This window comes from Lepidochelys olivacea (assembly GCF_965140295.1).
Source record: "Lepidochelys olivacea isolate rLepOli2 genome assembly, chromosome: 26".
Lineage (NCBI taxonomy): Eukaryota > Metazoa > Chordata > Testudines > Cheloniidae > Lepidochelys > Lepidochelys olivacea.
In genome coordinates, this window is record NC_140436.1 from 1,894,601 (window position 1) to 1,922,003 (window position 27,403).

A 27,403-nucleotide genomic window follows, 5' to 3' on the forward strand; every position below is an offset into this window, starting at 1 on the left:
CCACCGCTTCAGTGTACACGAAGTATGAGAGGAGCGAATGACCTTTGGCTCCACAGCTGTCTGAAATCTAACCCGAAAAGAAAGTAGCAGTAATTTCTTTAAGGTATAACCTTCAAAAGCACCTGTTGTGCTGGCTGGAGGCTGTTTCCTACATAACTGAAGGATAGTAACAAGTGAGCTACGCCACTTTCAGAATTGGCTCTCTGCTCCCAAGGACAGAAGCAAGATGAGAACAAGAAGCTGAATCATGGGTTTTGCTGAAAAAACTCTTCTCCTTACAGCAAATGCACTCCTTTTATAAGCAGCTTTCCCTGCCCATGAACAAGGAGGTGCTTGTAGTTAGTGTTACTTCTAAATTCTGTTTTCTCCTGTAATGCCTGTCCATTGCAGTGGCCTTTTGTAAAACGCCAAGGGCTCCTCTTGGGAATTATGACAACAGCTTTACCTTGCCCTGAAGTTAAATCCCGAAGTAATAGGTTCTCATCTCCTTCACACACAAATACAACCACTGCAACCATAGATTTACTTTTGTATTGACTGGAAAAAGACATTAAATAACAATTTTAAATGAATTTAAATTTTTTACACAAAGTGCATAACTTGAAGAGCTGGTCATGACTGTGTGTCCTGTTATATACATACCTCCAGGAGCTTAGCTGTGCAAAACATCACTGCCCACAGTCAGGTGTGAGTACAGCTTCTCTTAGTTCTTTGGGAGGGGGCAGGGTTGGGGAATACAAAATGCATTTAAATAGTGCAAATAATACACAGAAGAAAACAAACAAGCTCATTGCACTGGGAAAAAGCTCATTGCACTGTACAGAGCAAAGTTGAGGGCGGGGAGGAAACATGGTAGTAGCCACTTCCAGACCCCAGCCCAGAGACACTATCACACCCTCCAGCATTTTGCTCAAGGGAATCCACACACTAAGGGGTTAGTTTAGTCCACTGTTTACCCTGTACATCTTTGGTTACAAGGGATTTATCATCTCTGCCCCATAAGTTACCTGTACAGTACTTCTAACAGCAATCATTCCGCAGCTCCTGGTTACTACAGCATAAGCCATGGCTGTGTACAAAAGGTTGCTATGGTTTCATCAGCAGGTTGGTAGCCACTCTGAACTCAGCGCTGTGGAATAGGTGTGGTGAAGGAGAGCGTCTGGCCCATGAATCGCCCTGAAAGCCTCTATCACCACAGCTATTCATCCATACTCAAGTGCAGCTATACTTTCGCCTAATGAGGTCTTGACAGAATCCAGATTGAATGCTTTGCTAAGGAACTGGACATGCAGTTGGTCTGTCCTCAGCCCCCTACTACAGTTAGAGAGGGCTTAAGCTCCTCTTCCTTGGACAGATCCCACTCCTATTGCAGAGGGGTTTGGCCTGTGAAAGGAGAATGGAATTAGAGCCAAAAGCCAGGGTGGTGCAGGCTTCATCCCTTCATTGATATGCCAGCCTCAAGTAGCCTAGGGCTCTGGGTCTGTTAGAAACATCCTGCAGTGGGCTAGGCAGCCTGAACTCTGCCGTGAAGCCATACTTGGGTTTATTCCTAAGCCTTGGGCTAGTTCTGTTAATAGTAAATAAGCAGCAACCAGACATCTTCATGATCTGGTGTAAAGCAAGGAGCTTAGGAGACCAATTCCCACCTGCTGCAGGTGGACACCCAAAAGAAACATGCAAGCCTTACAAAGGAGTCCTATTTGGCCTCCCACTGCAACATAATTCTACAGGCATGATTCAGCTCGGGTGTCCTAGGGGAGCTGGCCACTTAAAGCAAAGCTGTAGCTTACCATACCTGGGCAGAGGAGGCTGTCACACTATTACTAACAGGCCCTGGAGCAGACTGGAGGAGGTATACTTAACATGTTACCCACCCTGGGCATGCAGAATAGAGACAGACAGTCATGCGAGAAGGCGTGTAAGAAAACCAAACGCTTAACAGCTGTCTGCACTTCCACAAAGGGTTGGACTGCTATGCCCTCTAGAGCTCATGGCATCTCAGAAGGCCCCGATCCAGCAGACCTCATTCCCCGCTTTGCTTACTCGGCCAAGCTACTGTGGTTCTAGGGCTGTAGCATGGCACGTGCCCAGGGCATTAAAGGCGTTTTTCACAAGCAACACATTTACTCACTAACCAGGAGTCAATACGAGGCCCTGAAATCTCCAGCACCAGATCACCAGATCCCAACCACCTCTCTTCTGTATTTATACTTGGAACAGCTTGTATTGCAACTTACGAGGCAGTCAGATTAGGCGGATGAATGGTGTTGGAGTGAACGATCCCATGGGTGGCACAGTGGGCACAGGGGCAAGTCCAGAGTGGGTATTTTAGGAGAAGACTGTTTTGCCTTGATTTTTTCCCCCCAAAATGAGAAATCTCCCAGTGCTCCAGGCAGCAGCAGGTTCGTGAGAAGCAGCATGCAGAATACAGTAGCAGCAGAGGATAGGAAGGCAGAGGAAAATCCGGGCTTTCCAGGTGAGTAGTCACTTGGTGTGCATCTAGGGAAGCAACAGGAAAGGGCACACAGCTTACAAGGGAGCAGGGTTTATGCAGCATTAAAGCCTGAGGGGATTTCCCATGTCGGTGAGACCACTCCCACATAAGCCAGTAGCACATCTCAGGCCATTTCCTAATGCACACGAATCACATCACAAAGTTACCACCACCCCAAATGCCATTAGCTGTGCCAGACTTTGGCACTTTAGTCAGGGTTCTAACACAGGCCTATAAGCAGGGGACTGCTTGTTTCATAGCAACACAGGATTTCTGTCTCCAGTAATGTTCATCCAGTACTAAGTTCACTTAATCACCTTCCTGAGTAAATAATGAAGTTTCTGAGGAAAGAGTGAGCGATTGGGCAGAGAGAGTCCAGATTCCTTCTCTTAACACCATGGGGTGTATTCCTAGGGAGATGATTTTCTCTGCATGGCACTGATGAGTCCATCACTGGATATTCTTTCTAGACGCGGTGTCCATGGTTTAAAAAAGGATGCTGAAAAATGGGGAGTGTTCAGACAAGAGCTATAGGAAAGATTCAATGACTGGAAACCATCTTGCAATGAGAGCAGTCAATAGAGTTTAATCAAATAAAAGGTTAAGAGGTAGACTGTGATCAAGTCACAAGTACCTTCCCAGGGAGGAGACGGGGGATACCAGAGGGCTCTTTAAGCTAGCAGACTAAAGCACAACAAGATCCACTGGCTGGGAGTAAAAGCTAGACACATTCAAAACAGAGGCCCTTGTCTTTAGTTCTGAAAGAGTGAGGCTGCATGGACTGGAACAGCTTCCCCAAGGTGACAGAGCCTCCCTCACTTGGACTCTCTCACCCACGCGTGGGTCTTTTTATTGAGACATCCTCTAGCTCAACCACCAGCTCTGGGTCTTGCTGCAGGAATCACTGAATGAAATGCTCTGAGCAGGGGTTTGGGGGTGCTCAGACCATCTGGCTTTAACTTATGAAATTGACACTGACCAGACCCAGTGGGATTGAACATGTGGGAGAGTCCCTGGGGGTCTCTGCTGAACGGCTCCATTACAGGCCAAGTTACTCCGCTTCCTCGCTGCCCAAGCACAGCGAAGAGCATGAATGCCTTGGAATTAGGTTTTAAAAGTGCCTTTGGTTTTAGTTACAGCCCTTGGGAACATTCCTAACGTGATAGACGGTAGCACTGGCCTCGTCTAAGGCACCGTGCTGTAGAATAGAATGGTCCTAGCTGAGACACCTATGTCCTTAACACCCACTCCCAAATAAAGTAGGAAGTTATTTCACAGTAAGCATGTCAACGGCTGTCAGTTTCACCGTGAGGGGTCTCAGAAAGACAAGGTAACTTACATCAAGTGCAGCTGGTCATCTGACTTCATTGGAGAGGCTGATCTAAGGTAACGCCCTGCGTTTGGTAGATCTCTTTCAGAATCAAGAGAACGGTATCTTCTGACTCCCTGCAAGAGAGGACTGTTAGAACTACACAGACACCCATATGGTATTTAACATTCTTACAGAGAACACATGGCAACCCCTTCATTGCTCAGACATGGGCTACTATAGGCAAGAATCATACATAACCTGTTTGCCTTTTAAGTGACTGGAATCTACTTGCTTTCACCATGTCAGCTTTCAAGGTGCACATTACAAGAGTGTGAAGGTGCCAAGGACCAGATGGAGAGTTTGAAAAGAGTAGGCTAAGGAGATCCTCACCAGTAGCAGAGATGGCCTTGTAGTGCAAATAAATATTCATTAAAACTCTCTATAGGCTTCTCTTGCAGCACGTAGTCAATCCGGTGCCCTCCATTTAGCATTCCCACATTAATAGGGGCAGCGTCTTCCTTCAGTGTAGCAGCAGGCTCTTCGGGCTTCATATCTGAATGGACTTAACCCAAACAACGTGGTTCAGCAACAGCTCAGCTCCGCACCCTTAGCAGCAAGAGCACACCAAGCCTGTCCCGCGCTAGCAGCAGGAAGGGAACTCCCACAGGCCCAGGCCTGCGTTCTGCCTTAAGAATGGGGGAAAGGGGCTTGGGTTTAAGGCAGTTCCTGTGAGAAGCAAACCCCACAGTGTCACGGGCTTGAGTTAGCAGGGACTGCACTTGGTCTCCCTCCCTGCTGTGTATAACCAAAGCAGCAGGTTGCAGAATGACACTACAGGGAGAAGGTGTTTGGCATTAAGATTCACACGCTGGGATTCTGCACCCCAAGCACCAGGCCTCTCCCACTCAGGCAGTAGAAGGGAGTGCAAGCTCCTTGGGCAGAGGTCGTCTCTCATGAGGCACAGTGTGGGGTTGTTAGGCAGTGAGAATGGGAAGATCACGGCAATAAGGAGACCCCGGGAGTAGGTGTCCAGGTTGCTCTGGGACAATTCATTCGCATCCTCGTTTTCTTCACGCACCAGGAGAACTAGCAGCACTGAGCTGTAGCTTGGTTCTGAAACCAATTCCTCCCTTCTCATTTTTTCACCTGTTTGTTTCTCCGAACTAGTTTCAGCTTCGTTTTCAGTGGCTGCTGCCTCCACGGCCAGCAGTGGGGATCTGGTGAAAGACTGCCAGGCTATCCTCAGTGACCCCAGGAGGTTGTTCTTGAGATCCATACCCATGCGGGTCAGGCCCTCTTTCAGTTCTGAAACACACAGGTGCCTGAGGTGAGGCGTTTGAGCAGAAACATGCATTGCATAAAGCAACAGCGTTACAGACCTGCACCGAGCCGTGAGGAAGGCCTGCTCTGCGCTTTACCTAAATGCATTCTCTTCCTGCCCTTGTGGTGGGGGAGCAGCATGGGCTCGAACTCCAGGTCTGGAACGATCATGGGCTCAATCCTGTACGCCACCGGGTCAAACTGCACAGAAGGAGAACAGCGGCACTGACTTTGGCTCTACACCCACCTAATCCCTGCCCCGGGGGGGAAACCAGGTGCCCCCAACATGAGGCCAAAATGGAAGCTACACAATTAAAGCAGATAGTTCCAATGCAGACTGCAGGAGCGCTCGTTCCCTACCCCCGGACAGCTAAGTCATTGTTAGTTGCTATTCCACAGTACAGGATAGCAGAGAGGCCAGGGGATTGCTGCTCAGAGGGCGAAGGTTTAAGAGCCTGTTAGCTACATCAGATCTCGCATGCAAGCACTAGAGATTGATCATACATACAGGATGGAAGATATTGAAGAAGCCTTTGCAGGTAGGAAGGCTGTAGTTTGGATCAATCCTTTTCACACCTCGGACAGTGAGAAACATCCCAATGGGAGACCCAAAAGCAAAGAAGATTTCGGGTTTGTAGATTAGCTGAGGGTAATTTGCTGAGACCTAACAGAGTTAAGACACAACAGAAGTGTTTAGACTCCATCCTGGCACCATCAGACAATACCACAGATGGCCATGCGGGAACTTCCCTCAGAGGATATTGCTTGTATCAAAGTAGCACCTAAGGCTTCCACCAGAGATTGGAGCCCCACTGTGCTGGCCACACCCTGAGGAGTCAGGGCACCAAGAGGGGCAGGGACTTGCCCAAGGTCACACAACAGAGCCAGGCTCTTCTGAGGCCTGGTCACTGCATCGAAGGCACATATCCTGGCCAACGTGTTATTCCATCCTGCCTGAGCAAAAGGGTTAAAGGGGTCACATGAGACTGGAACGAGCTGGGGAGTCTCAGCTGCATCTTTAGGCAAATACATACAGAGAGGTGTGAATGTGGCAGGATTCTAAACTAGGGCCAGGAGAGATCTGCACCTCAGGAGGAGCCTGCTCCAGGCGGAGGGCCAGCGCGAGGCCTATAAGCCACTTAAACAGGACTTCAGAGGCACCTGGTAATGGCACCCTACGTAGGGTGCATCTCAGCCTGGCTTCAGCATTGAGCTACTTACAAGAGTCTCCAACTGAGATAGTCTACAAGCAGCTGAGGCCAATGCATTACCTGTAAGGCTGGGGAAGAGAAGGGGAGAGTGGGCTGGGGCCTGGCGACCACCATGACAGTAGCTCTGCTCTCAGAATTAGAGACTGTCAGAAGCATGGTGAAGTGACCCTCAATTAGCAGCCATCACCCCCAGAGCTCTGTTGACATTAAGTCTGAGTTCTGCATATTACACATTCACTGGCTTTACCAGGCCACATCAACAAACGGAGTTGTTACCTGTCCTAGCCCGACATCCAAATATTGACGCTTCCCCCCATCATTCATGCTCCTACTGGAGCCCAGCTGCGGGGATGACCCTGACTCAGGCTTGGGAGCATCTTCACCCTCATAGTCATTCCCAGCAGGGACATGGGCCTGCTGCCGAGCATGCTGCACCAACAAAAATGGGAGAGTGCGCAAGGGTTGTCCCCTGTGAGCTTCCACACAGCCACTACGGGCATTACCCAGAATCACAGAACATCAGGGTTGGTAGGGACCTCAAGAGGTCATCTAGTCCAACCCCCTGCTCAAAGCAGGGCCGATCCCCGACTAAATCATCCCAGCCAGGGCTTTGTCAAGCCTGACCTTAAAAACTTCTAGGGAAGGAGATTCCACCACCTCCCTAGGTAACGCATTCCAGCGTTTCACCACCCTCCTAGTGAAAGTTTTTCCTAATATCCAACCTAAATCTCCCCCACTGCAACTTGAGACCATTGCTCCTTGTTCTGTCATCTGCTACCATTGAGAACAGTCTAGAGCCATCCTCTTTGGAACCCCCTTTCAGGTAGTTGAAAGCAGCTATCAAATCCCCCCTCATTCTTCTCTTCTGCAGACTAAACAATCCCAGCTCCCTCAGCCTCTCCTCATAAGTCAAGCAGCAGTTAGCTCACGTGGGCCCATGTGCATGGGTGAGCCAAAGGGACATCACCTGAGGTAGTGCACGGACTGGCTCCCCAGTTCCCAGTGGGGACATGCTGAGGATACTGACAGTTTATTGGGAATGGCTCCATTCATACAGCACAAGAGGGTGGGAGGTTCTAGGCTCTAGTGTTCTGGACGTGTCCACTCCGCCCAGCTGCAAAGCCTTGAACAGCCGCCAGAGAGAGACCAGCAGGCTCCAGATGTGGAAGAGCTCTGCTCTTGCCTCTGCCCCGGCAGGAGCTACCGCAGACCACTCCATGCCTAAACCCCTCGACATAAGCCAAACCCCAAGTAACAGCCGTCCAGCAGCTCCCCTTTCCCAGAGTTCCCACAGCAGCAATTCTCAGAGCCCAGATCTGGAGATTTGGGCTCTCACAATGGCCAAAACCAGCTGTGTAGACCTTTGGGCCTGGGCTGGAGCGCCGGCTCTGAAGCCGAGGGAGGAGCCTGAGTGTCTACACAGCTATTTTCTGCACTATTGTGCAAGCCCCACAAGACTCAGATTTTCGGCCTGGGCTCTGAGACTCGCTGCCGCAGGTTTCTGCTTGCCACGCAGAGGCACCCCAGCGGCCACAATACAACCGACACCGCAGTGGTGTTTAGAAAACGCTAGCCTTCTCTTAGGTATGACCCCAAAATGGCCAGAGCAACAATGCGTCTGCCGCGCCTTGGGCCAGTGCAACATACGTAAGAAGCTGCTCTGGCAACCATGGTCAGACAACTGCTTCCCACTGACACCAAACAAGCATCCACTTGGGACTGGACCATTCGCCCCTAGAAAAACCATACCTGTTTCTCCTCTTTGGTTCTGACATAATGAAGGATCTTCATTCTTGGTCCCAAGGGAATTCCCATGTCTTTAAGATCCTTCTCTGTACACAGAGCCTGGACAGTAAGTTACAACCCATTACTACTACAGTACAGGAAACCGTGCACTCAAAGGGATAGTCCATTCTTAGCATTACAGAGGCCAGGGATCCTAGGAGCTAACTGCTCTGATTTCAGTGTGCCCCTCTGGAAGGGAGGGAGCACGGATAGCATGGGAATCACTCTGCTCTGGAGAGAGAGGCAGCAATCTCTGAACTCAGCCTCAAGTGCAGAAATGCCTCCCACTCACACGCTTCTCGTTTTCAGACTCCAGTTCAGCATGCCGCCAGCCTGTCCACCACACACAGGAAACCAGGGCTGCTGCTAGCACGGGCAGAATCAAAAGCCTGCAAAGGTACTAGTCGCTTAGCCTTACCATCAAAAAACAGGGTACATTAGGCCAGGTGGGCTTTACTCTAACCAGAGGGCATGACATAGGCAAGAAATACCTGTGTGAACGTGGTGATGGGCACAGAGAACAAAAACAGAGAACTCTAACAGATCTGACGGCAAGCGGTGAAACATACAAGAACAGTAGCCACTCTGCTGGGAGAGTGGTTTTACCAGTGCTTGCGTGTCCAGTCTCTCCTTCTCAAAGACACAGCAGTACTCAGACAGCTCAAGCTTCTTCAGGGTTTCTTTCACTCCCCCAACATCTCCCTGTTCATAGGCACCCATCTGGGACCCCTGCAAGGACAGCAACGGGGGTCATGTTTACAGAGTTGGTCTCCTTCTTCCTTTACGTTCTGGCTACAATATTGGTAGTAGGCGTGGGATTGTTCTCTTTTGTTTAGATCTACACCTGGCAGGATGGCACTGAGAATTCAAAGCTATTCTGCTACAGAAGCAGGAGAACGCAGCAGTTATGGAAAAGCTGGAGTGTGGCTCTAGCCTACAGATTTCATCCTGAATCAATGAGATGCTTAACATGCACAAGCTGTGGGGAATTTACCTCTTTATTGCCGTCTTCATCCTCAGAGGAATCCTTCTGATTTGTTAGGAGATCAAACAATATCAGCGACCCTAAAAAATAGCCACATACACAGTCTCTGAGCAGACCGTCAGATCTTATGCTGGAATAAATATACTTACGTGCCCATATCCCTCTGTTTGGTAAAAAAAAAAGGGGTGAGGGGCTTCCCTCCTCCTCTCCCACTCTTAAGTGTCCCAAGGTATGGAAATGGTACTTCAGCACTAAACTGCAGTCCAGGGTACTGTGTGCCATGTGCATATAGACATGCTACAGATTCTAAATTATTACACACAACCCTGGATACCCAGGACTAAACCCTTTACCTAAGCTATGGCCTGCAATGGAAACACCGCCTTTAAAGTCAGGGTTCCTCTGCAGGAAGAGCCGATACAGGCGGTTCATTTCTGAAGCAACAGTATCCACGATGGTCTGGCAGTAGGTGGGGCTGTTGTAGAAGAAAACATCCAGTATGGTGTCGTTTATGAAGTGACGCAGGCGGTTGATGCTCGGCAAGGTAATTCGCTCCAAATCGCTGAACATGGAACAGAAAGGGATTGTTACGAGGGACAGGGATTTCACCCACGGCTCCTGTAGCTATTTCCTAGTAGGTGAAATCATATGCTCAGGGTTTAGCTGATCGCCATATTTGGGGTCGGGAAGGAATTTTCCTCCAGGGCAGATTGGAAGGCCCTGGAGGTTTTTCGCCTTCCTCTGTAGCATGGGGCACGGGTCACTTGCTGGAGGATTCTCTGCTCCTTGAGGTCTTCAAACTACAATTTGAGGACTTCAATAGCACAGATATAGGTGTGAGGTCTTTTTTAGGAGTGGTGGGTGAAATTCTGTGGCCTGCATTGTGCAGGAGGTCAGACTAGATGATCATAATGGTCCCTTCTGACCTAAATATCTATGAATCTATAAATCCTGGATCTCGTGAAGTCCATGGCAGTTATGCCTTTGAGGATTTCACCTGAATTCCTAATTCATGTTAACAGAACATAGTAACAGAAAGGAGCTACAAACCCACCTTTCCTCAGAAACAGAACAGGGTTTTCCAAGGTGTGGATGCAAAAAGCCAACCTTCCCTGCTGCTCCAGGAGCATTTAAAATCGCTCCCCACTTGTGCAGCAGACATGCTGTTCCCCTGCGCACTGCGGTGTTTCAGAGGGGCTAGCTCAATAAAGGCTCTTGGGAGCCTTAAAAATCTCTTCAGGAAGGAATTAGGTATCAACTCTCACTGACTCCCAAATCCCCTGCGCTGTGTTCTTACATTAAGTGGAAACACCAGTCTGAACTTCTGGTGTTACATGCCAGTAGACTACTTAGGGTGCAATTTCAACTGGACATCATCAGCCTGGCTTCATGAGAAACCTGGGCAGCAGGGCTGGGATCCTCATAGTAGGTGCTACAAACTGTTCCCGGTTCCCTTCTTCATGTTCACCTGTGTGTTCCTGAGGTAAAGTAGCAGCAGCAGAGACTGCGCCGAATCCTCCTCTGTCATCTTTCACCCACCGCAGCAAAGGCGAGGCGCTTTACAAAAGAGCAAGACGCTCCTGGATTTCACTCACTTAGTCACTGCAGTAGATTTACCTCTAAGGTGCTAGAATTTACTTACACGTCCACCCCCGTGGAATGCAAAGGGCTGTGCCAGTTCACAGGCAAGAACTCTACCCGGCCAATTTGTTGCTGCTCCTGAGCTTTCTTGAAGTGTGCTTGCAGCATGCTCAAGGAAACGTTACGGAAGTCATTTACTGGAAAGAGAATTGAGCTCTGTATCAAGGCCTAGAAAAAAGAGTTTGCTAGGAGAAGCCTAGTGTGTTTACTATGCTGAACAAGCTGAGTTGAAGGGACACAGTCAGCTTAAGACAAAACAGCCCACCTCAGTCTGAAGTTTTTTAACCGACTGTTGGTACAAGTAACACCGCAGATCAATAATTGAGGGATCAGACAAAAACACTCCACTTCTCAGCTGAAGCATAAACTGGATTTCACCATTTGCTCTGTAGCAAGTCCGTTTCCCCTGGTTACTGGAGCTTTCACACAGCAACCAAGGAGAGAAAAACTTTTTAAAGAGCTGTGAAACCTACTGTAAAAGTCTCACACACCAGTAGGGAGACTTAGAGGCAGGGGCTGGATTTTAAACTACTTCTCACTGATTTTAGTTCACTGACTTATTTCAAGTTGACAGTAACCTTTTTAAACGTAGCCCCATTAGGTGCAAACTGTAAGATAGACTGCAGTATCAAAAGGCTTGCCTGCATGAAAACAAGAGAGAGACTTTACCAGAATTAAAGACATTTGACCCCACAAATTGTTGAAGTTTGCAACAGCTTTGGTTTTATTATAGAAATTTACCTCATCTTAACTTTCCTGTTTATGGTACACACAGCTTATCAACAGATCTACTCTCCAAGACTCAGGCAGTTACAATGACAATATAAGCACTCTCTGAAATTGTCACATTTCTAAAGACTCTTGGGCGGGACATTAACTTGTGTTAGACTTTACTGGACAAGATTACCACCTAGCAATAGACTGAGTAGAGGACTAGTGTCACAGATTTATTCAGTTACTTGAAGAATCGGTATCTGATTTGGGAAGCTCACTATTTGAAGTATTAGGACACAGTGATCATTCTAATAAAAATGATTGTCAGAATCTGTCCAATTCTATCCAAATAACCAGCTTTCACTGCTCTTATATTCAAACAATGCATCTTCATTGCAGTCAGCAAGTTCTGTCTTACAGTTTGCCAAGATTACTGTCAAGTTCTTTGAATGTGTGATGACAGCACCTCGTGTGTTTTCCCATCAGACCTGTGTTTATTTGCGCTCTCTGAGGGGTGATGCATGTGAAACGGCATCATCTCCTGTGCACACCTACCACACTGGACGATGGATCGGAACCGGATATCACATGCTGGCCCAATTCCATGAACTACAAAAACCAAGTGATCTATTTGCAGAGGCTCCCCTAAGAGGAGGAAAGAGAGAACCATTTACACAGCAGCTAACCGTTTACCTAACTGACGCAATATTCCTTGGAGATCTCAACCTCTGAGGCAGCTGTGTGAAACCTTAGACGGGTCAGATAAGAGATAATGCAAAGACAGTCCCAGCTGCGAGATTATAATAAAGTCCGGTCCCTGGTTTGTGTATCAAGTGCAATTGTAGCACTCAGTATAGCATTTCACACTTAAAGTACTACCTACAAATCGGATAATTTCCACACACCCCCCCCACCAACATACACGCACACGGCAGCTGGGAAGTGGCCTCATCCCCATTTTACAGCTGAGTGAAAGAGAGGAAGGTGAAGCGATTTGGGCCCGTGACCGGGAGTAGAACTCCCAATGCTGCACTGGTTCCTCCACACCAGGCTGCCCTGTGAAACGTCACTGAGCTGCTATGCAGATGAGGTGAAGCTTCTGCAGTCAAACCCAAAGCCTAGACATTCTCCCCTCCCAGTTGCCACGACCATTTCAGTGAGGCAGGTTGGGTGTCGAGGATCATGTACTTCTGAGTTATAAAAAAAATCACCCTCAGCTTCTTAGAGACGTATTCATGTGGCTGGGCAGAGGTAGAGACTTTACACCTAAGTACTATAATGTGTTGTTGTAGCCCTTGCCAATTAGATTAAGAGACTATCTCAATACCATCAAGGTAGGAAGACATGTTCCGATCACGCCATGTTGCCCCACTAAGCCACCAATGAGGTATGTCTTTAATTAAAGATTTATGGCTCAGCAGCTTGGAGGAGCAGGCCTTTCCGCAGAGGCCTCTCTGACTAAAGCAGGCATCAGGCTATGTTTGATTTTCATTCTCTTCTCTCCCACCTCCGTTAGTTTACATAAGATCTTTTTAGAAGAGCCTGTAGGTGGATAATGAAGGGTTTTGACAGACAGAAGCAAAAGCTAGTCCTGGCAAGTGGCTGGCTTGGTGGCAAAGCTCAATTGCTATTGAAAAGCGTCAAATTTGGCCCACAGTTATAATTTACATTCTGTAAAGTGTACAGGAGAGACAGCATGTATGTCTGTGTGATATGTACATAAGCACATACCAGGACGTGAGTTTGGTTATGTTTTTAATAACAAAACTACATCAGCCATGATTTTCAGAAGTGACTAGTGATTTGAAGGGTTCAACTGACTCTGTCTGATTGTCAGAGGGCAGGTGCTCAGCATGTCCTCTTCCCCCTTTCCTGTTTGTTCAGGCTATGAGCGCTTTGGGGCACGGACTCTCTCTCACTAGGTTTGTGCAGCGCCCAGCACAGTGGGGCCCTGGTCTCAGTTGCAGGCTGTAGAAACTACTGTAATATTAGAATTAGCACATAAGGACATTTGTCAATGAGAGGAGATGACCCAGCCATAAGCTGCATATTTAAGTCTCAAGCAAAAAAAGTTTTTTAAATTCTCTGAAGCCATATCACAACAAGCAAAGCAGATAGGATCTGAGAAAACGAGCTGAGAAAGGTTTTCCTCAACTTCAATGGATGTGAAGAAAGAACATTAACTTACCACAGGGGATGTCAACTGAGATGTTCTCCACTCCTCTCTTAACGGTTCTTGGTCGACCTTGTTCCGTAGGGGTTGAGCCCCAGTCATCAGAGGTCGTCACTGGATGGTAGTGCACCATCAGCTTCAAAACAGGAAGAGAAGGTGTGTTAGAACTCTGTGGTGCATGCAACACAGTTAAGCATCTCCTATAAAGGGGGATAAGCAACTCATCGTACATCTGTGAGGAACTGATGGAGCACACCCATCCCATTGCAAGGAGCAAAGAGCCAACCTGGCTAGACACTACATTAGATTCACAGATACTAAGGTCAGAAGGGACCATTATGATCATCTAGTCCGACCTCCTGCACAACGCAGGCCACAGAATCTCACCCACCCACTCCTGCGATAAACCTCTCACCTAAGTGAGCTGTTGAAGTCCTCAAATTGTGGTTTAAAGACTTCAAGGAGCAGAGAATCCTCCAGCAAGGGACCCATGCTTCAGAGGAAGGCGAAAAACCTCCAGGGCCTCTTCCAATCTGCCCTGGAGGAAATTCCTTCCCGACCCCAAATATGGCGATCAGCTAAACCCTGAGCACATGGGCAAGATTCACCAGCCAGATACCCAGGAAAGAATTCTCTGTAGTAACTCAGATCCCACCCCATCTAACATCCCATCACAGGCCATTGGGCCTATTTACCATGAACATTTAAAGATCAATTAATTACGAAAATCATGTTGTCCCATCATACCATCTCCTCCATAAACCGATCGAGTTTAATCTTGAAGCCAGAGGACACAGATGGACACTGACACTGGATAGATGGAGTTCACTGTACTCTTTAAAATGTACTTGTATCTCAGCATTTGAGCTACTTTATATACAGTTCTATGCATAATCCTGCACTGCATTTTCCTTGTTATAATAAATAACACCTGGGAAAGACAGGTGTGCATATTCCACACCACGCTGTCTCTGGGTGCCAGTATTCCACTTTGCATCTGTCAGAAAACAGACTGGAATGATAGCTTTAGCCACTAAGCCAATCTAACCATTTGGTTAGCAGCATGATTTTATACCTGAGGAAAGATGGGTCAGTGGTTAGGGAGCTAGCCTGGGAAACGCACCTTAAATTCCCTGCTTCATCACAGACTGGCTTGTATGACCTTGGGCAAGTCACTCAGAAACAATGCTAATGGCAGAACAGAAGTACCTACATTAGAGTCTGATATAGTTCAAGGGGCACAACCTTCTGGCCTGGATGCAGTGACATCAGTACAAAGGTGCCTTACACCATAGTTCCTTATTCCCATAAATGTAGCTCCATAAGGACCTTTATACAGGCAGAACTGCATCCACACAACGGGAGTACAATCTACAAACTACAGTCCATCGGTGATCTTCCTGAAAACGCCATCCTGGCCACTATGGATGTAGAAGCCCTCTACACCAACACTCCACACAAAGATGGACTACAAGCCGTCAGGAACAGTATCCCCGATAATGTCACAGCAAACCTGGTGGCTGAACTTTGTCCTTACCCATAACTATTTCACATTTGGGACCAATGTATACCTTCAAATCAGCGGCACTGCTATGGGTACCCGCATGGCCCCACAGTATGCCAACATTTTTATGGCTGACTTAGAACAACGCTTCCTCAGCTCTCGTCCCCTAAAGCCCCTACTCTACTTGCACTATATTGATGACATCATCATCATCTGGCCCCATGGAAAAGAAGCCCTTGAGGAATTCCACCATGATTTCAACAATTTCCATCCCACAATCAACCTCAGCCTGGACCAGTCCACACAAGAGATCCACTTTCCTGGACGCTACGGTGCTAATAAGCGATGGTCACATAAACACCACCCGATACCGGAAACCTACTGACCGCTATTCTTACCTACATACCTCCAGCTTTCATCCAGACCACACGATCCATTGTCTACAGCCAAGCTCTACGATACAACCCCATTTGCTCCAACCCCTCAGACAGAGATAAACACCTACAAGATCTCTGTCAAGCTTTCTTACAACTACAATACCCACCTGCTGAAGTGAGGAAACAGATTGACAGAGCCAGAAGTCACCTACTACAGGACAGGCCCAACAAAGAAAATAACAGAACGCCACTAGTCATCACCTTCAGCCTCCAACTAAAACCTCTCCAATGTATCATCAAGGATCTACAACCTATCCTGAAGGACGACCCATCACTCTTGGGAGACAGGCCAGTCCTTGCCTACAGACAGCCCCCCCAACCTGAAGCAAATACTCACCAGCAAGCACACAACAGAACCACTAACCCAGGAACCTATCCTTGCAACAAAGCCCGTTGCCAATTGTGTCCACATATCTATTCAGGGGACACCATCACAGGGCCTAATAACATCAGCCACACTAACAGAGGCTCATTCACCTGCACATCTACCAATGTGATATATGCCATCATGTGCCAGCAATGCCCCTCTGCCATGTACATTGGCCAAACTGGACAGTCTCTACATAAAAGAATAAACGGACACAAATCAGACATCAAGAATGATAACATTCAAAAACCAATCGGAGAACACTTCAATCTCTTTGGTCACTCGATTACAGACCAAAAAGTGGCAATTCTTCAACAAAAAAACTTCAAAAATAGACTCCAGCGAGAGACTGCTGAATTGGAATTAATTTGCAAACTGGATACAATTAACTTAGGCTTGAATAGAGACTGGGAGTGGATGTGTCATTACACAAAGTAAAACTATTTCCCCATGTTTATTCCTCCCCCCCCTCCCACCCTCACTGTTCCTCAGACGTTCTTGTCAACTGCTGGAAATGGCCCACCTTGATTATCACTACAAAAGGTTCCCCCCCCTCCCCCAGCTCTCCTGCTGGTAATAGCTCACCTTACCTGATCACTCTTGTTACAGTGCGTATGGTAACACCCATTGTTTCATGTTCTCTGTGTATATAAAATCTCCCCACTGTATTTTTAACTGCATGCATCCGATGAAGTGAGCTGTAGCTCACCAAAGCTTATGCTCAAATAAATTTGTTAGTCTCTAAAGTGCCACAAGTCCTCCTTTTCTTTTTGAGGATACAGACTAACTTGGCAGCTACTCTGAAACTTGTCACTATGAGAGTGTACCGCTAAGTATATTGGTTTCCAAAAGACATGATTGAAGCAATACAAAAACCGAGCGTAGACCAGTTCTGAAAGCAGAACTAAAGGGGAAAACACAAGTCTATCAGGCTCTGTCTGTGCTACAGACAGTAAACCATCAGGTTTTTACCTTTGGGTTATGCAGTATAATGATTTCTCTAGTAGGGGACTCAAGTTTCTTTTTCCACTCGTCCAGCGTTATGGCAATCATGTACGTTTCCTGGGGAGAAGAGAAACCTCTGCAAGTCAAACCAACATTTCCACAGGAACTCCACCAGTTGGGGGGTTTGCCCCCTCCCCTTATTGTAGGGTAGCTCTTAAAAATATTGTTGATTAAAAGGAGGTAAATCAGACACGAGTCTGGATCAGTGACAGTCTTATCCCTGGGTTAAATGTTGTCTTACAAAGTGCTTGTTGGGAGCACCCCTTAGGCTAACAGTTTTAACAGAGGTGACAGCTTCTACTTTAGACTCGATTGAAGTAATATCAGATTAAAGTTTTATGGAAAACCATTGTCCATAGGACGAGTTGCTGGCCATTAATACTAAATGTTTATAGGAAATCACAAATATGCCTGGCACCTTTTAGGTCACATAGCAGCTCTTTCTGTAGTCTACCACCTATGGACCTGATCCTGCAAGTTCACACACACGAGTAATTTTAGTCACGTAGGTAGTTCCATTGGCTTCAGGGGCCCTATCTATTTGCACTAGTGAAGTTACTCTCAAGTGAGAGCATTTGTGAGATCAGGGTCTAGATTAGAGAAATATGGACATTACAGCAGACAAGGACAGGGAAAAGTAAGTGTCTGCAGCTTGAAAGAACCGACTAGTGCCTATGAAACTAATATCAGGCAGAAGAGCTGTGGGTAGCACTGAAGCAGAGGTTGGTTGTGGGAAGCAAGCCACAAGAAGTGGGCTTTAAGGAGGGACTTAAGGACAGAGAGGAAGTATGCTTTATGAAGAGGGAGACAGAGGATGGCCCAGGCATGGAAGCAGCAAACAAAAAGGTAGGAGGAGAGAGGGAGTGAGTAGCAAGGCAAGGAGATCTGGCAGAATGTAGGTCACACGCAGTGAAGCAGAGAGCCAGGGCTGGGACTGCAGGCAGGGTGCTGATAATGAGGACTGGCAGTTTAATTGTATAGCAGGAGCCAGGAAGGAGGCAGAGCTGGGATACGAGTATGGGCAGATTGCATTAGCTGCAGCATGTTGGCGAGAGAGACAATGGGTGAGGCTGCAGAGAAGAGAGGTGCAGTATTTCCAGTGCTGCTAATCAAACATGAAGTGTCACCCAAACATTCCCCTCGAGTTCACGTCCTTGGACACAGCTCAGTGCCAATACCCCTCATGGAATTCGGGATGTTGCAGAAGCTAGTAGGGCTCAAGAGCAGACTGGATGGGCTGAGTGTTATTAGGCGAGACATCTGTACCTCCAACTCTTCACTGAAGCTCTCCGAGTAGGGAATGTACTTGTTGTCCTTGTCTCCCTTATAAAACCAGGTGCAGCGTCTCACTTCAGACACCTCTTCCTCCCAATACATGGCACAGCACAACCTCTTCTTCAAATGCACGTCATACCTGCCCCCTTCCGTTGGAACTATCAGCTGTTCATCGTCTTTCCCTGTGGAACACAAGGACTGCGATGAAGTGTAAACAGACCAGAAGGGGACATTACCAAGAGGTTTTAGACTATGCAGATCATGGGGGTATCAGCCGCTTTTGCATGGAGCTTACCTAGAAAATCCATACATGCCAAGAGCAAAGCCAATGATCTGTGTAAATAAACACAGTCGCCATTTAAAAAAGCCTCCTAGGATAATCATGCCTGAAAGTCAAAGCTTCCACACTGGGATGGAGTGGAGAGAGCTGAAAGGCCCCAGGCTACAGACAATTGTTAGTTTATTATTGTCTGTAGCGTGGTAGCCCCCACTCTGTGAGGCGCTATACAGACACACAACAAAAGAGAGAGTCCCCTGCCCCAAAGAGCTTACAATATCAGTAAGCTAAGTGGTTGACATCTAACCCACTATGACTGAGAGCAGCAAGGTCTTAAATGTTTATATTCATTTGTATTTCCCTACCCCCTTTAAGACCAGATGATCCCAAAGCTCGTAAAACTGTATACAGACAGTACCACTGAGATGCAGCTCCCTTTGGGAAAGGAAATGGCAGCCAATCAGCGCACAGCATGCCCCACAACAGCAAAGAGAGAGTACTGGACAGGGGCCCCAGGTCACACCTCTGCTCTTCAAAGAGATGCTGTGGGATCTTTAACTTCCAGGCAGAGCAGGCAAGACATCCGATTTTCAGTCTCATTCATGTACTTGCATACTGTAAGCTCCCTGGAACTTGAGCTCCCTAAGTGGAATGGTCAAGGCCTGAGTCTGAACTCATGGCACCAGGAAATCTTAGCATTTCCAAGTGGAGGCAAAGACCTCTAAGCAATCCCCTCCAGCACAGACTGAGAACTTCCAAGAGATTTTGCTGCTTATTCAGAGCAAAAATGTCACCTAAATGCTCTGGCTCTACTGTCTAGAGGGTCTGATCTTATTAGCTGGATTACAGGGACACTGAGTTAGGCAGCACCTGTTACCTGCATGAGCTGCCGAAACATGACACCTTGAATCAGGATCACCCACTTCAGTCTAACCACCAGAACAGAGGTGGGGCTAGATGACAAAAGACTCACAAAGCCTTATTCCTCTCCCCCACCCTTTGCTGCTTCTCTTCTGGGGCTCTGCACCGATGCAGATCTGACTGCAGAAGGAGAGTCTTAGACGGTCTGCTCTTCAGGGCAAGGGGTGTCACTTTATATGTATGGACAGCAACTATCACGCTGTGGGCACTATTATAATATAAATAAGTGTCTGTGCCATGCCAGACCTGGGAGCTCCACCCACACTCCGATCTGCACCGCTACCCTTTTCATACTAATAAATCCACGGAACAGTAAGATCCGCAGGAAAGTCTCGCAGTGGTGGAATTTAGCCAGTGTTGCTTCCTAACCAATTCCTACTTGCTGTACATGAATGCTGTCTCATGCAAATAAAAAAAAAAATATCTAGAGTACTCAGTGTATGTGTCAAATTAATGAGGCCTGAACATTAAAGCCTTTTTGGATGCAATTTTTTTTTTTTTTTAAGCAACATGAATAGGCCCCCTTCTAGGGAAGAGGTATTTCCGCAGAAACGTGGATACATTTAAAATTCCAGAGAGGGAAGACACTTTCAAATCCCATAGAAAAAACTGCACAAGATGTTTAGTAGTAGCTTCTAGCCCCAAGACAACATCAGTACAAAGCATCTCAAATTCTTAGCCTACTCAGTGCTCTTGCAGAGTTCCCTGTCTTGCAAAACGCATAATTCACTCTTGTTAATTCACCTCACCTCAGTAAATTTTAAGGTTAGATATATTACCACATTTAAAATCAAGGGTTATTTAAACTAGAGAATTAGAGATGTTGGAGTTGGAACGGTCCCATGAGGTCATCTAGTCTAGTTCAGGGTAGTTCAAGACCATGTTTGCTACCACTTCATCCACTCTAATCTAGAGGTGTGGGGATTCTGCCAGCTTCCTTCTGAACCTATCCTACAACCTAATGTACCTTACCCCTAAGAAGCTTCTGACAAAAAGGTATTTTCAACTTACTTGAGTTGTGGGCCTCTTCTAACTTCTCCGAGTCTTGTCGGCTGAAAGGGAACCACCTCTCTCTAGAATCTATTACCTTGCAGTAAAACCAGTGAGGAACAACTGCCTCATACTTATTTGCAGTATCTGCCTCCACTACCTCAAAGGAATTTGATGAATTGGATGATGGAGAAGGTTCTGCCTGTTGCTGTTCCACAGCTGACATTGCACCACCTAAATGAACAAACAAACAGAGACAGAACAAACACAGAGTTTTTATTTTTAAAAGGTCTTCAGTTATGTCATTGCCAGCAGATCGAGGGATGTGATCGTTCCCCTCTATTCGACATTGGTGAGGCCTCATCTGGAGTACTGTGTCCAGTTTTGGGCCCCACACTACAAGAAGGATGTGGAAAAACTGGAAAGAGTCCAGCGGAGGGCAACAAAAATGATTAGGGGACTGGAACACATGACTGATGAGGAGAGGCTGAGGGAGCTGGGATTGTTTAGTCTGTGGAAGAGAAGAATGAGGGGGGATTTGATAGCTGCTTTCAACTACCTGAAAGGGGGTTCCAAAGAGGATGGCTCTAGACTAGTCTCAGTGGTAGCAGATGACAGGACAAGGAGTAATGGTCTCAAGTTGCAGTGGGGGAGATTTAGGTTGGATATTAGGAAAAACTTTTTCACTAGGAGGGTGGTGAAACATTGGAATGCGTTACCTAGGGAGGTGGTGGAATCTCCTTCCTTAGAGGTTTTTAAGGTCAGGCTTGACAAAGCCCTGGCTGGGATGATTTAACTGGGGATCGGTCCTGCTTTGAGCAGGGGGTTGGACTAGATGACCTCCTGAGGTCCCTTCCAACCCTGATATTCTATGATTCTATGATTTACTAACACTGGAAGAAGAAATACTGGTAAGTGTGGCCCTCCCAAAAACTGCATATTTCTGTGACGATAAGGCAAACTGAATGGCAAACTGCTACAAATGAGAGACTGCCAGCTGCAGAGATAACTTACTTGTTACAAGCTTATTATTGTCTTAATCCAAAATGTATCCGTCAGACAGAGATGACAAGCCCCAGAACAGATAAGTCTGATACAATTTTGGCTCAACTGACTCCACCACAGAAAGCCTGAAAGATGAGGATTCCACAGTGGCTTTACAATAAAATACCTACAGAAACAATAAGAGAACCTGTTAGAAAATAGCAAATGCAATCAAGAGTCTGATGAAAAACAACCAGGCAGCATACCTAGAACAGCACTCAGGAGTCATGCCCAGAGAATAGGGTGACCAGATGTCCTGACTTTATAGGGACAGTCCCGATTTTTGGGTCTTTTTCTTATATAGGCTCCTATTACCTTTTCCACCCCGTCCCGATTTTTCAGACTTGCTGTCTGGTCACCCTACCAGAGAAAGATATTTTACAATGAGCTGGAGTTAATGCTTTAGGATTTGACACTACGGTTCAGTTGTGCTTCACACATCCCTGACTTCTGATACTTGTGCTGAGTTTTCTATTTTAGGAAGAGAGAGAGTTTTTTCCACTAAACATTTTGGGATTTGACAGCATGTGAAATCCAAAGGGGGAAAACTTGCCTGCTGCTATAGCAAAGTCTCACATACCTGAAAATCCAACTATCCTTCCCAATTTTATTCTACTTGCACTTCCAAATACACTGAAACACCTATTTAGACTTCACAAAAAGCATGACTACAAAAGTGGTAATTGAAGTGGAAAGAAATTAGTCAGGAAACTTATGTAACATTGGAGCACAGGATGCATAAGGATATTGATAGTGATAGGAATGGGGCACAGAAACAAATGTCTGACTGTACCCCAGAATTAACTGTTCTTATCTGATTGTTCATTTTCTTTACTTCCAAAGTGTATTTCCTTTCACTTTCTATAACCTCTTCTACTTGAGAATCTCAAAGGCATTTACAAACAGTTAGCTTGTTCTTGCAGCACTCCAGCAGGTAATGAAATGCTAGACACATTTTAAAGATGTGAAAACAGAGAGACAGAGGTTAAATGAGGTGTCCAAAACTACACAGCAAGTCAGTGACAGAGTTGGGGTTAGGATCCTGGTCTCCTGATTCCCAGACCTATGCTTCAAAACTCTCTTTCCTTATCACAGAAAAAAATCTCTATTCTTATTCTTTTAATTTGAAAAGACACTATGAGGTTCAATTTGGATCAAAATTCACTCACTTCATTGGATGCATTAAGCCAAACAGATTTTCAAAATCCCCTCTCAAATCTGACCTCCCATTTAAATTTTAACCAAACAAACCCTTCTAAAAAAGGTTCCAGTGGAAACAGCTGTTTTTGAACAGGCACCCTCCCCTGCAGTTTGGGAACCCCAAACCCTGCTGCAGTGAAACTGACTACATGATAAGGAAACCAACTTCATGGATTTCAGTGTCCAGGCTAAAAGAGACCCACAGGTGAACACAGAGCATCAGCAGCAACAAGTGAATTATACTGGCAGAAATTATTTCCCTTATATATTCTAAGAAGCGATTCATGACATCCCTAGGAACAAGTGATTTTAAAGTAGGAGTTGTAACATCACAGCACCCCTTTAAATATAGGATGTTCTCATAGACCTTCAGGCCAGAAGGGACCGTTCATGATCACCTCCTACACATTGCAGGCCACAGAACCTCACCCACCCACTCCTGCAGTGGGCCCATAACCTCTGCCTGAATTACTGAAGTCCTTGAATTGTGATTTAAAGACTTCAAGTTACAGAGAATCCACCATTTACTCTAGTTCAAACCAGCAAGTGACCCCTGCCCCACGCTGCAGAGGAAGTCTCTTTTCCTCCCTGCCCCAAGTCTCTGCCAATCTAACCCCAGGGCAAAATTCCTCCCTGACCCAAAATATGGTGATCAGTTAGACCTGCACATGTGGGCGAGACCCACCAGCCAAACTCCCCAGGGCCTAAGGCAACCACTTCACTCACCCCAACCCTGAACATCAGACCACAAGTCCCATATAAATTAGTTTCCCAAATTTCAACAACTCCAAAGGTGCCCAGCAGAAAAGAGGGTCCATGTGAAAGGTCCCCGCTTCCTTCCCACACAGGTGTGCGTATGGGGGGAGGAGGGTGTAGAGGGAAACACCACACTCATACAAAGCAAACCTGTACAAAAACGGAGAGCTGGCACCTAGAGCTGGGCAGGGATGGTGTGCCTAACCTCTGACTGCCTGCCAGAAGCTGGGAATGGGCGACAGGGGATGGATCACATGATAATTCCCTGCTCTCTTCATTCCCTCGGGGGCACCTGGCACTGGCCACTGTCGGAAGACAGGACACTGGGCTAGATGGACCTTGGGTCTGGCCCAGCAGGGCCGTTCTTACGTTCTTCTTAAATTCCTCAGGCACCCGGGGAACTGCCATCACCCCCCCCCGCTCCCCCAAGGCCCCGCTGCCCCCCCCGGGCCCATCACCCCCCCCGCTCCCCCAAGGCCCCGCTGCCCCCCCTGGGCCCATCACCCGCCCCCGCTCCCCCAAGGCCCCGCTGCCCCCCCCCGGGCCCATCACCCGCCCCCGCAAGGCCCCGCTGCCCCCCCGCAAGGCCCATCACCCCCCCCGCTGCCCCCCCAAGGCCCCGCTGCCCCCCCCAAGGCCCATCACCCCCCCCGCTCCCCCAAGGCCCCGCTGCCCCCCCCGGGCCCATCACCCCCCCCGCTCCCCCAAGGCCCCGCTGCCCCCCCCGGGCCCATCACCCCCCCCCGCTCCCCCAAGGCCCCGCTGCCCCCCCCGGGCCCATCACCCCCCCCCACTCCCCCAAGGCCCCGCTGCCCCCCCTGGGCCCATCACCCCCCCCCCCCGCTCCCCCAAGGCCCCGCTGCCCCCCCCGGGCCCATCACCCCCCCCCCCCGCTCCCCCAAGGCCCCGCTGCCCCCCCCGGGCCCATCACCCCCCCCGCTCCCCCAAGGCCCCGCTGCCCCCCCCGGGCCCATCACCCCCCCCCCCCGCTCCCCCAAGGCCCCGCTGCCCCCCCCGGGCCCATCACCCCCCCCCGCTCCCCCAAGGCCCCGCTGCCCCCCCCGGGCCCATCACCCCCCCCCGCTCCCCCAAGGCCCCGCTGCCCCCCCCGGGCCCATCACCCCCCCCCACTCCCCCAAGGCCCCGCTGCCCCCCCCGGGCCCATCACCCCCCCCGCTCCCCCAAGGCCCCGCTGCCCCCCCCGGGCCCATCACCCCCCCCCGCTCCCCCAAGGCCCCGCTGACCCCCCCGGGCCCATCACCCCCCCCCCCGCTCCCCCAAGGCCCCGCTCCCCCCCCCGGGCCCATCACCCCCCCCCGCTCCCCCAAGGCCCCGCTGCCCCCCCCGGGCCCATCACCCCCCCCCGCTCCCCCAAGGCCCCGCTGCCCCCCCCGGGCCCATCACCCCCCCGCTCCCCCAAGGCCCCGCTCCCCCAAGGCCCCGCTGCCCCCCCCGGGCCCATCACCCCCCCCCCGCTCCCCCAAGGCCCCGCTGCCCCCCCCGGGCCCATCACCCCCCCCCGCTCCCCCAAGGCCCCGCTGCCCCCCCCGGGCCCATCACCCCCCCCCGCTCCCCCAAGGCCCCGCTGCCCCCCCCGGGCCCATCACCCCCCCGCTCCCCCAAGGCCCCGCTCCCCCAAGGCCCCGCTGCCCCCCCCGGGCCCATCACCCCCCCCGCTCCCCCAAGGCCCCGCTCCCCCCCGGGCCCCTCCCCGCACTGACCCCGCGGCCGCAGCGTCTCGCCCTCCGGCCGGGCGGCTCCGCCTGTCGGTGCGCGGCTGGCCCGGCCCGGGCCCACGACCCCCGGCGCTGCGGAGGCGGCGTGAGCCCGCCCCCCTGGGCGGGGCCCGGCCCGGCTCCTCCTCGGGCGCGGCGCGGCGCGGGGGATGAGGCCCGGACGTGGGGGACGAGGCCCGGAGGGGCGGGGCGGGCCGGGGCCCGGGCAGGGGGCTGCGGGGCTGGCCTCCAAAGAGAAGAGGGGGTTGGACGGGCCCAAGGCGGGGCGGGGGGCAAAGGGCTTCTGGCCCTGCCCCTCCGCGGTGCCCCCGACACCGCCCTGGCCCTGTCTCGGCCCTTCGGCCTGGCCCCAAGGGGGGTCGCCCCTCTAGGAGCCCGCCCTGCCCAGCCCTGTAACAGCCCTGAGCGCCCGGGGGGGACGGGCCCGCCCGGGTGGGGGCTGGAGGGGTCCGGGGTGGGGAGAGGGGCCCGCCCGGGTGGGGGCTGGAGGGGTCCGGGGTGGGGAGAGGGGCCCGCCCGGGTGGGGGCTGGAGGGGTCCGGGGTGGGGAGAGGGGCCCGCCCGGGTGGGGGCTGGAGGGGTCCGGGGTGGGGAGAGGGGCCCGCCCGGGTGGGGGCTGGAGGGGTCCGGGGTGAGGAGAGGGGCCCGCCCGGGAGGTGGGTGGGGGGCTGGAGGGGTCCGCCCGGGAGGTGGGTGGGGGGCTGGAGGGGTCCGGGGTGGGGAGAGGGGCCCGCCCGGGAGGTGGGTGGGGGGCTGGAGGGGTCCGGGGTGGGGAGAGGGGCCCGCCCGGGAGGTGGGTGGGGGGCTGGAGGGGTCCAGGGTGAGGAGAGGGGTCCGCCCAGGTGGGGGCTGGAGGGGTCCGGGGTGAGGAGAGGGGCCCGCCCGGGAGGTGGGGGGGGGCTGGAGGGGTCCGGGGTGGGGAGAGGGGCCCGCCCGGGAGGTGGGTGGGGGGCTGGAGGGGTCCGGGGTGAGGAGAGGGGTCCGCCCGGGTGGGGGCTGGAGGGGTCCGGGGTGGGGAGAGGGGCCCGCCCGGGAGGGAGGTGGGGGGCTGGAGGGTTCCGGGGTGAGGAGAGGGGCCCGGGAGGTGGGTGGGGGGCTGGAGGGGTCCGGAGTGGGGAGAGGGGCCCGCCCGGGAGGTGGGTGGAGGGCTGGAGGGGTCCGGGGTGGGGAGATGGGACCGCCCGGGAGGGAGGGAGGTGGGTGGGTGGGTGGGTGGGGGCTGGAGGGGTCCGGGGTGAGGAGAGGGGCCCGCCCGGGAGGTGGGTGGGGGGCTGGAGGGGTCCGGGGTGGGGAGAGGGGCCCGCCCGGGAGGTGGGTGGGGGGCTGGAGGGGTCTGGGGTGGGGAGATGGGACCGCCCGGGAGAGGGGCGGGTGGGGGGCTGGAGGGGTCCGGGGTGGGGAGAGGGGCCCGCCCGGGAGGTGGGTGGGGGGCTGGAGGGGTCCGGGGTGGGGAGACGGGAGAAGCAGCGGGTACAGAGGAGGGACATGCTGAGTCTGGGCTGCTGTCTAATCGACTGCTTTGAGAGCATCAGGGTGCTGTTTCCAAGCGCTGCTGGAGGAGGGTCCGTGGAAAGCTTGAGGATGAGGAGGAAGGGTCCTGGTCCCCAGCGGGATTTTGTGTAAGTGTCACTCATGGTGAAACACAGAGACATACAGACAGGAGGGTGTGCATACATCTGTACGTGCATTTGTACACAAGTGAGCACACAGCACTGCTGGATCAGACAGAGAAAGTCAATACATCGGGTGTCGCGGGGATGGTAGAGGTACTAGGAATACCTTGATTTAACTAAGTAAAATATGTATTTCATTTATTCATATTTATAAACATTTTAAGTGCCTTTCCCATGCTTTGTGCACTCATCCTATAAATTAAAATATACAATACAAGATAAAATATAAAGGACTGCATACATAAATAGATATCTACTCCACCAACTCTTGGCCAGCATCCCTCTCAAAAAAGCTGGGGGAAAAGAGAGTAAAATACACATTGCAGAATTTCTGGCCTGTGTATAGAAGAACATTATAAAAAATTATAATATAGATGTATTTCCCAGCTGTTCCATTTCGTATCCGCTGGCATGAAACATATCTCAGCTATCCAATCGTTTAAACATAGTTTTGGGGAAAAAAGACTTTCTTGGGGCTGAGGTGGGAGAGCTTGTATATCTTCATTTTTACATACTGTAAAGCTGCCCTGGTTTTATTTGTAAATGCTAATGGTTAAACTGCTATGGCTAGTACATAGCAGCAA

General features: G+C 50.3%; 1 protein-coding gene across 6 annotated transcripts; it reads right to left on the minus strand.

The window, feature by feature from the left end:
• Nucleotides 1-19: 19 nt before the first annotated feature.
• DDHD2 (DDHD domain containing 2) lies at nt 20-25,258 on the minus strand. 6 transcript variants are annotated; one of them, XR_014709728.1, is made up of 20 exons: nt 25,133-25,239; nt 21,426-21,582; nt 20,433-20,645; nt 18,215-18,405; nt 16,916-17,005; nt 13,651-13,771; nt 12,018-12,107; nt 10,750-10,885; nt 9,461-9,669; nt 9,117-9,187; nt 8,729-8,851; nt 8,087-8,182; nt 6,614-6,766; nt 5,635-5,790; nt 5,225-5,327; nt 4,953-5,111; nt 4,197-4,368; nt 3,834-3,940; nt 2,238-2,499; nt 20-1,383 (listed from the first exon to the last, which is right to left on the minus strand). XR_014709728.1 is itself a non-coding variant. In XM_084615288.1 (20 exons), exons 4-19 carry the CDS (start codon nt 20,635-20,637, stop codon nt 3,859-3,861), a joined length of 2,157 nt encoding a protein of 718 aa, XP_084471414.1. In that variant the 5' UTR covers nt 20,638-20,645; nt 21,426-21,582; nt 21,662-21,815; nt 25,133-25,258; the 3' UTR covers nt 20-2,499; nt 3,834-3,858. The 6 variants fall into 6 exon arrangements, 4 of the variants coding, with proteins under 4 accessions (XP_084471414.1, XP_084471415.1, XP_084471412.1 ...); XR_014709729.1 differs by lacking the exon at nt 2,238-2,499 and adding an exon at nt 2,812-2,993; XM_084615288.1 differs by adding an exon at nt 21,662-21,815 and having other exon boundaries at nt 20-2,499; nt 25,133-25,258.
• Nucleotides 25,259-27,403: the final 2,145 nt, after the last annotated feature.